Below are 9,506 nucleotides of genomic sequence, written 5' to 3'. Positions count from 1 at the left end.
TAAAGAAAATAAGCACTCTTTATTCTTTGTAAGATAAGATATATACCACTTCATTTTTCTACCCCAGCCTGTTCAAATATACAAGTAAGACAAATGGTTTACAGTGTGTAAAAACTGAAAACATAATCTCTGAAAAAGAAATCAGATTTAAAAAAACTTATATTGTATGATTTTATTTACCTGAATGCAAAAACATAAAAAGTAGATTAAGTGTTGTGAAGGAATGGGGGAGGGTGAATGGAGAATAAATGTTAATGGGTATTGGGATTCTTCTGGAAATGATAAAAGTGCCCAGGCAGTAGAGAGTTCTGATGGCTGCACACGTGTGATATACTAACATTCTCTGAATTAAATACATTAGAACATGACTTTCACGGTAAGTGAATGAATCTCAACAAAACTTGCACAAGAAAAGCCATTATTGATGTTCTAGTAAAGATTCCACAATAATTTATTATTTAAAATAACTTAATTAACAAATGTACACATTCAAGGTGGTTATACCATGTATAACCACAAAGTAGTTACATTCCATGAAGTTACAAGGAGCTCACAGGCTCTCACACATAAGGTCTCAGGACACTATTTACATCATATATGGGAGGTCACAATAAATCATCATGAAACCAACTTTTCATGTACAACCAAAGCAAAAGAAAGGTCTCAGAGGGGAAGAGAAGGAGGCAAGAGGAAAACCATAGATAATAGAACCTTTAGAAACATCAAAAAAACTCACAGATCCATTATCATAATCCAGAAACACCCCAACCCGACCCAGAGGCCTTTGCACATGCTGAATCAAAGGTGGAGAGTTGGTGGAGAGACTATAACCATTGCTCCTCTTTGAGGAAATTAACAAAAATGTTTCATCAGAATCAATAAGGATACTGCTATCTGCTGTCGTGGAATCTCTACAGACTCCCAGAATCCAGGTGGAGGAGTGGGTCACATCCACTTCCCAGTAATGCCTGCCAGAGTTGAACGCTTGCGCTCCCCACACAGCAAAGCTCTCCACTCCCTGGGGATCCATGGGTGCACTGCGATGGTCGTCTCCAAATATCACACGTCTCACATCCTCAGAAAGGCTTATATAGCAAGGAGTCATTTCCGTGCTCAGAGCATTATCCACTGACAAGGAAAAAGTACTATATTAGCGAGTGCTATGAGGGACAGAGGCTCTGTGGCCCAATTATTCACTTCAGTTGCTTTTCTTCCAAGAAAATACAGAAAAGAGGAAGCCAAGAGAGTTCAGCGCCATGCATCCATGAAGATGAAATGTCATTAAAACTCTACAGCACATACAATTATATACTATTCCTTAAATAATAGAGAAAAAATGTGACCATATCACTGGGCGAAGTAATGATTTAATGTCTACCTCTGCATAGTTTTTTTCAGGACATATATAAAATGGTTTTTTTTTCTTTAATAGAAAATCTTCTTGTATTATTTGTCTTTAAGATCATCAACAGGTAGACATCACTTTGCCATGATGTGAGTATTTATTGGAATGTAAGTTATGCCTGTTATAGTCTCAAACCTCTAAACTTTGGTAGAAATTGACACATGTAAAGTTTATAAGTTTCTGAAAGGAATACTCTGGCTTTACAATATCTCTTTAGCTCCTGATTCAATCTACTCTGCATTCCTGCCCTCTGCTACCTAGACCTGCCCTCTTGAATGGAGGTAACATGCTTAGGCCATGTTCACAGATCCCTCACCTTTCAGTTGTTACGTATATGATGGCATTAAAATTGTCCTGATTATGGATATTTTAGTCATTTTTTTATCAAAATGCTCTGATTTTGTAAATAATAAAGGTTACTTGAAGAATGCATGTAAATGCACATGGAATAGAGCCAATTAAAAACCATTATGCCAAATCTAACCCTCAAAATTGAATTAAATTGAACTAACACGAAATACTGATGCCACCGTGACAACTAGGGTCTTCATAACTACATGACCTGAATACTCTTTGTCCTCTTATTCTGCAGACAAAGTATGTACCTTGCTTTACATTTTCATCAAACTCTAACTCAGGAAATTGAGTTTTGATCTTTGTAGTATTACTATGCAGGTAGAGAAGATGCACATGCTTTGGAAAACTATGTATTACCTACATGTCAAAAATAATACAACTTAAATGGGAAAAGCCTCGACCAAGGGACGCAATAAGCAAATGATTTGAGGCTGGACTGCTAAGCAGCTGGATCTTACCTCTGAAGTTGTTGAGCATGTCTAGGACTCCAGTTATGCGCCATGAAGTAAGCTCTGGGTACACTGGCTGGGGCTTTTGCATCTGTGCCAAATCAGCCCTGCAAAAAAAATGGCCTCAGCTATATGTCCAGGCCCAGAGCTAATCATACCATCATACAAAGATATCATATTTTCATATAACATGTTTCCTCAGAATTCTGGAAACATGAATTCTGAGGAATTCATGTTTTGGTTAACTGCATGCACATTTTATTCCACACTCCAAGGGCCAGAAGAGGTTGCTTTTTCTGATTTTTTTTTTTTTGCATAAAAACCCAATTTCCCCACATATGTTGTTTTCAGACATTACACAACTTCTAAAGTCATTAAAAGACATTGCGTCCCTCTCCGCATAATACCCCCTGAGGGTATGCAAAAATCTTGGAAACATTTCAGAGAGCAAAAAACTCAAACAAAAATCTTTGGGACCTGAGCCTGTAGCTGTCACTAATGCTAGTCACTGTCTAACATAGAATATTCACTGAGACAAAAAGCTTTCATCTTTTGTGCAAAACAAAAGAGAATAATTCCAGCCTGAACACCCTGCTGCTGAGGGTCCCAAGGCAACCATTTTCCTGAGGTCTTTCCTAGAACTGGGTGTATTGTGATGGAGTAGGTCCAGGTCATTGACACTTTTAGGAACAAAACCTTCCTCCTCAGGACACCCAGAGGGAATCTCTCTCCTCCCTCAGTCTTTTTTTTTTTTTTTTTTTTTAATCTCCTACCCCTCCAGAGTAGAAGACACCTCTATGATTCCTCAAAGTAATTTTGTATTAAGATCTGTGGGGTAGGGCTGGACAGGATGGATGGACTGGGAAGAACAAACTTCAGAATGGCAAACTGTTTTTACATATATTTGAATTCATACAAATTTTAAGATGAAAACTTTCCAGACCAAAGAGAAGACCTCAGGCTCTCTTTTAAACCAAAAATGGAAATAGCCACTGAGAATGATATTAGTACCTCAAAATGTGTACACCCCGTTCATTCACAAGAGAATGAACTTCTCAGAAAAAGCATTTTTTTAGTGTAAACTCACCTTGCTGATACATTTCCCACATCCTGCAAAAAATAAAAGACAATGTTAATTATGAGAGATTTTTCCTTCTGCATCTTTTCTCATACTCTTTTTTCTTTCTGTTTTAGTGTTTTAAAAATGTGTATCTCTCTTCATTCCCCTCTAAGTAATCATTCAAGGCTACGTTAATAACAGAACCTCAACTAAATAATGGAAAGCATCATCAGTGGGCATGAAGAAGAAAGGAGCTGAGCAAGAGATGGTAGAGTAAAGCAAAGATATCTAGGTTTCCAGTGTCATTAATTTCCCAATCTTATTTCCAAGGAAAGGTCTGACCACTCATGACAACTGGTAAAAAACAGAGCAGAACCATATGAGAAACAGAGTACACGGACATTGATGAGCAACTTTCACAAACCTCGCCCAGGCAAGGGGAAACCCCTCAATGGCTTTAGCAAATCACTGTTGTATGGGACATCAGAGAGTGAGGAGGAACTACGGCATATAAATGGAGTATTACTAACCTTCCCCTAGCCTCAAGTTCTAATGATTTTAGATGATCTCTCTGTGTGGATAGTACTCTAAATTATGTTGAAGAGAATTTTGTTATATGTGATCTCCTAAAATGGCAAAAATTTCCCAAAGATTACCAAAGTCTCCAGTAATAAGTGACTGGACAGATGTACTATAATGGTGGGAGTCAGACAGCATGTGTCACTTAGCTTAGAGCAGTGACATATGCAGGTGACATTTGCATGTCCTGGCAGCAATGTCCAGCAAGGACTTCCTGTCTCTGAGGATGGACCCTCCCTCCTCACCTGGAGCAGCTCCACGACAGGCATATGGCACGTCTCCCACAGCTCTCTGTACATGTCTTTCATCCTTTCTAAATGTTGGGTCATTCTCACTTGACTGTCTTGTAGTTGTTGGAAAAGCTCTTTTGCTTCTCTTTCCAGTGCCTGCAGATGCAGTTGCTCCTCCTCATCGAGAAGTAGATGCATCTTTTGATATTGAATAGTGGTTATCACCTTCCTTATTGACACATAGTCCTGCAGAGATGTTTGGTTAAAAGAATTACATGTTCTCACTCTCAATAGAAAAGTTCAAATAATTATATGCTGGGTGTAATCAAGCAATTTGTAAACTTTCTGCCTCACTCTTGCAAAGAGTCTTGAATATTTGGTGTTTTTTTCTGTCCATCTTTTTCAATATTCCTATTCTCTCTCCCTTTTTAAATTAAAACCTATATAAAGACTCCTGGTTTCTGTCACTGTGATCCTTTTTTACAGTTCTTACTGAGTCAATTATTTCCTCTATTAATCTCTCTTTTAGGATTTTTCCATGTCTGATTCGCTAAATGTTAAAGAACAATTAGCCATACATCATATTATACGGTTTTTTTTTTTTTTACTTTTACTATATTTTTACTCTATATACTATTCTATTTCTTTCCTCTTCCTCACACCCAATCTTAGAGAAATGTTGCCTCATCTCCAGTGTCTGAAAAAGTTTATATTAACCTTCAAATTTGAACTAGAATACATATCATGCCATTTATCCAATATACTAGAATTAATTTGGCTAGCTTGTGTGGGCTTCTGTATTTGCGATTCCTATTATATCAGTTGAAATCACTACATTTTCTTGGGATGAAATCACTATCTTTTAACTGGTAATTTGAATTTAGCTAAAAAGTATAAGCCAACATTGTCTTTATTTGCGTAAAAATAAAGGAAATATTTTCATTCTTACCACTAACGAACGAAATTTTCTAGTTTCCTGATTTAGATGGTTTTGTGTCTCTTGATTGATTCTCCACAAATAGTCCATTTCTTTTATAAGTTTCTCCTGTAAAAGAAGCAAGAAGCTTAGCAAAAATGGAGACAGTATACTAGATTTCATCCCCTTATCAATCAAATAAAAAGGCTGTAATTGAAAGAAACACAAATTCAAGTTAGAGTGGAGTGGTCAGATTTTTCCAAGTTAAACAAATTTGGTTCTATTAATTTGGATATGAAAAGTCATAGAAATATAATAGAGAGTTTTAAGGGACCCTTCAGATAATATCATCAATTTTCTGAGAAACTGGCTTTTATATAACATGACTTTGAAAAGTGTTCTTGGTGCTGGTCACCTGTTCCACAGCTCCATTCTACACGTTTGAACAATGTTTCTAAGGAAACCTCCTTTAGTGAAGTCTCAACACAGCTATGATTAGAGTGCTAAATTAGTCAGCAACATTGAAAGGACACGTTTATGTGTTATGATTGACATGGAATAATCACCACCTCCACCATCTGCATTCTCATCACCATCGTTGCACTGGCCCTCACCATTCTTATTTGGGACTCTATACATATCAAACTGCCTTAGAGGCATCACATACCCTGCATTCCTCAGCAGCCCATCCTATTGGACTGTGGCTGTGAGCCATGTGCTCTGGTGACTCAGAGCAGGGCCCACAGAGCAATCTCTTGTCAGCCTCACAGAAGAGCTCCTTAGTCTCTTCATGGAGCACACAGATACTGTGTGAGTTGTTGATGTTCTGAGGTCTGGTCTGTCTGGCTAGGGAAGCCAGCTTTTTGAGTACAACATTGGTGTTGAAGTCGGGCTTCACTGAGATTTCTCTGCACTCAGGGCAGCGCATTGGTGCTCTGCCTTCTTCCCAGCAGAAGTAGAGGCAGGGCCTGCAAAAGCTGTGCCCACAGTCAATGGTGACCGGGTCTATGAAGTAGTTCATGCAAATGGAGCAAATGAGCTCATTCTGGAAGGCTTGCAGGGTGTCTGAATCCATATCTCTGAAAATTAAAAAAAAAAGTGAGAATTTCTTTCTCTTATTTTTATTTGCCCCGATGAAAAGGAAAAAAAAAAGCCAGTGGACAATTTTCCTTGTCTACTTGAGTCTGTCCAATATGTCTAATAAGTTAGCTCCAGTGTAAACTGAGACATAGTAAATGCAAACATGCTGGATTTATAAAGTTTTCCCTCAATAGCCATTGAAAATTGGGGTCCAGGAATCCCTGAGATACCAAGATCCTTAGATGTTCCAGGCTCTTATTAGTAAATGGTGTGGGATTTGCATGTAACCTAAACCTATCCTCCTGAATACTTTATGTCTAGATTACTTTGAATGTCTAATACAATGTAAATGCTGTATAAATACTTGTAATGCCATACTGTTTAGGAACAGCAAGAAGATTGTTAAAAATATGTATATGTTTGGCAGGACGCAGTTGCCCACACCTGTAATCCCAGCACTTCGGAAGGCCGAGATGGGAAGATCACGAGGTCAGGAGACCCAGACCATCCTGGCTAACATGGTGAAACCCCGTTTCTATTAAAAACAGAAAAAATTAGCCGGGGGTGGTGGCATGTGCCTGTAATCCCAGCTATTCAGGAGGCTGAGGCAGGAGAATTGCCTGAACCCAGGAGGTAGAGATTGTAGTGAGCTGAGATGATGCCACTGCACTCCAGCATGGGTAATAGAGTGAGACTCTGTCTCAAAAAAAAAAAAAAAAAAGGACATGTTCAGTACAGTTGCTTTTTCCTTCTTCCTGTACATATTTTTTTCTGAGATTAGTTGAATCCACAGTGCTGAAACTTATGAATATGAACAAGCACCTGTGATTCAAATGAGAAAATGAGATGAGAGCCCTCATAGTATTTTTGTTAAACAAGCCATATTCTCAATCAATCCCAGTTACTTAGCAAGCTTAAAGCCTGGGTAGATGGTAAAAGCTGAGGCGATTTCTCAGTCACTTATATAAGCTGATTCTTAATTCTTAGTCTCATTCTTAACCACATTCTTAATCTCGTTCTATGTCTGTCATTCTCTCTCAACGATTCCATGATGATAATATATGAAAGACACTTAGTATCTATGCTATTATTCTGTACTCCCTGCCTCCAAACTCACCTATGAAGTTTGCTCACACAATTATAAATGAAGTAGGTTTTATCTAAGATTGATTAATCAGAGTGGACTATCAACTCCTAAAATTATCAATCATTAAATTTGTCCTTTTAACTTTAATATCAAAACTTTTCCTTTCACTACATTAATCATAAATCATATCTATTATTTTTAATTTAGAAAATTTTTTCCCATATTCAATTCAGATGATTAGAGAGAACACTTTCACATTCTGAAATAGTGAATATTTAAACTATAATAATTTACAAGAATTAATCAACAATTAATTATCTTCTAAAATAACAATAAAAGTGAAGATATGTATTAGGTTTTCCACTCTACACTAGAAAATCCAGAAATGCGGTTAATGGAAGCATGGCCACCAATTCACCATTCCTTTTAGTGACTTGGGAGTTGCAGCCTCTTGGGAGCCCTTGTCAGAGGGTTACATCTATTTTTTTTACTTCTTTCTTTCTTTCCCTTTTATTTATTTATTTATTTATTTATTTATTTATTTATTTATTGTTGTTGTTGAGATGCAGTCTCACTCTGTCACCCGGGCTGGAATGCAGTGGCGTGATCTCAGCTTACTGCAACATCCGCCTCCCAGGTTCAAGCAATTCTCCTGCCACAGCCTCCCGAGTAGCTGATACTACAGGCACCCGCCACCATGCTATGATAATTTTTTTGTATTTTAAGTAAAAACGTGGTTTCGCCATGTTTGTCAGGCTGGTTTCTAACTCTAGACCTCAAGCGATCTGCCTGCCTTGGCCTCTCAAAGTGCTAGGCTGCAAACATGAGCCATCGTGCCTGGCCAATTAAAACTATTTTCAACAGCTTTCACATCTAGTCTACAAACTGCAAATTTTGAAGACACAGCAAATAAGACCTTTGCAATAAGAAGTTTCAAAGTAATTCAACATTTTTAACATTGACTTTGGTGTACATTAGAACCATTACTACATGCCAACATTCTAGGGAACATTTTAGGTATTTTATGGGTTCTATCATTGCATGAAACTATCGAAATATACCTTTTCACACTTAAAAAAAAATCTAACAATACAGAAAATAGTCACATAAGAAGAATCAAATAGCAAGGCACACAAACCAGATGTTACAAATTGAAGATACTTTACATTGATTTTCTGTAAAATCATGAAGACAGTTACTTGTTTGCTTAGAAAAGACCCAAGCATGCTGCTGGGTAAATTTAAAGTATTTTTAAGAGAAAAAGTGAGCATGATGAGTTTACTGCAGATTTTATACTCACAAGGCTATTATGAATGGTCTCAGTCTAGAAGCTCTGTAGATATCGAGATTAGAAGTAACTCCTGGTGCTCCAAAGCCCAGCAGTCACAAATGCAGTGGGTCCTCACTGAAGGAGAGAGAAGTCTCTGGACAAGCATCTTTTTAAAGGGTATGGGCCCAGGAAAGACCACACCCACTTCCTGAGATTGATTAGATTGCACAGAAAGGGGTAAATTGACTGATTAGGTTTATTAAGTATTAAAAACCACACTTGGGGGCCCAAAGCTCAACAGACAAGTTTGGAATGAGAGGCAAGAAAGTTGACTTAACACAGGTTATTCAAAGAAATATTTTAACTGTAACAATTATTTCATTAAATATTGTCACATGCTAATTGCTTTTTTTTGTTTTTTGTTTTCTTTTGAGATGGTATCTCACTCTGTAGCCCAGGCTGGAGTGGAATGGCTCGGTCTCAGCTCACTGCAACCTCTGCCTCTTGAGTTCAAGTGATTCTCCTGCCTCAGCCTCCCAAGTAGCTGGGATTACAGGCACCCACCACTAAACCCAGCTAATTTTTGTACTTTTAGTAGAGACGGGGTTTCACCATGTTGCTCAGGCTGATCTTGAACTCCTGACCTCAGGTGATCTGCCCACCTCTGCCTCCCAAAGTGCTGGGATGACAAGCGTGAGCCACTGCACCGGGCCACATGCTAACTTTAAAATTTTGTTTCTCACTGTTTTAAAATTATAATTCCTTAAGTGCCTAGCCGTTATTTATCTGAATATGTTCAAAGATAAAACATTAACTGGGATTACCAGCACATCTGTACTGTGTAACTCCCTTGTTTAAAAAAGTACAGCAAGGAACTCAATTGTGTTTCACATAATTGTATATATAATGGTTGATGGAATTAGTTGTAGCAGCCTGTTTTTCTTATTTTTACTATTTTATGACTATTTCTGTGTTATATGAAAATAAAATCTGTTTTTTATTAATTCACCTTTTTCAATAATTTTAAAACTGATAATTTACACATATATGTACATAACTATCTATATCGATGT

General features: G+C 37.6%; 1 protein-coding gene across 1 annotated transcript; it reads right to left on the bottom strand.

Annotated features, from left to right (window-relative positions):
- Positions 1-430: 430 nt before the first annotated feature.
- On the bottom strand, positions 431-6,122 carry LOC139357357 (tripartite motif-containing protein 64C-like). The gene is made up of 6 exons (XM_071073966.1): positions 5,664-6,122; positions 5,030-5,125; positions 4,096-4,326; positions 3,299-3,321; positions 2,221-2,318; positions 431-1,128 (listed from the first exon to the last, which is right to left on the bottom strand). Exons 1-6 carry the CDS (start codon positions 6,069-6,071, stop codon positions 635-637), a joined length of 1,350 nt encoding a protein of 449 aa, XP_070930067.1. The 5' UTR covers positions 6,072-6,122; the 3' UTR covers positions 431-634.
- Between the last annotated feature and the right edge of the window lie 3,384 nt (positions 6,123-9,506).

Source organism: Macaca nemestrina, chromosome 12, assembly GCF_043159975.1.
Source record: "Macaca nemestrina isolate mMacNem1 chromosome 12, mMacNem.hap1, whole genome shotgun sequence".
Taxonomy (NCBI): domain Eukaryota; kingdom Metazoa; phylum Chordata; class Mammalia; order Primates; family Cercopithecidae; genus Macaca; species Macaca nemestrina.
This window is presented reverse-complemented; position numbering and strand designations above follow the sequence as displayed.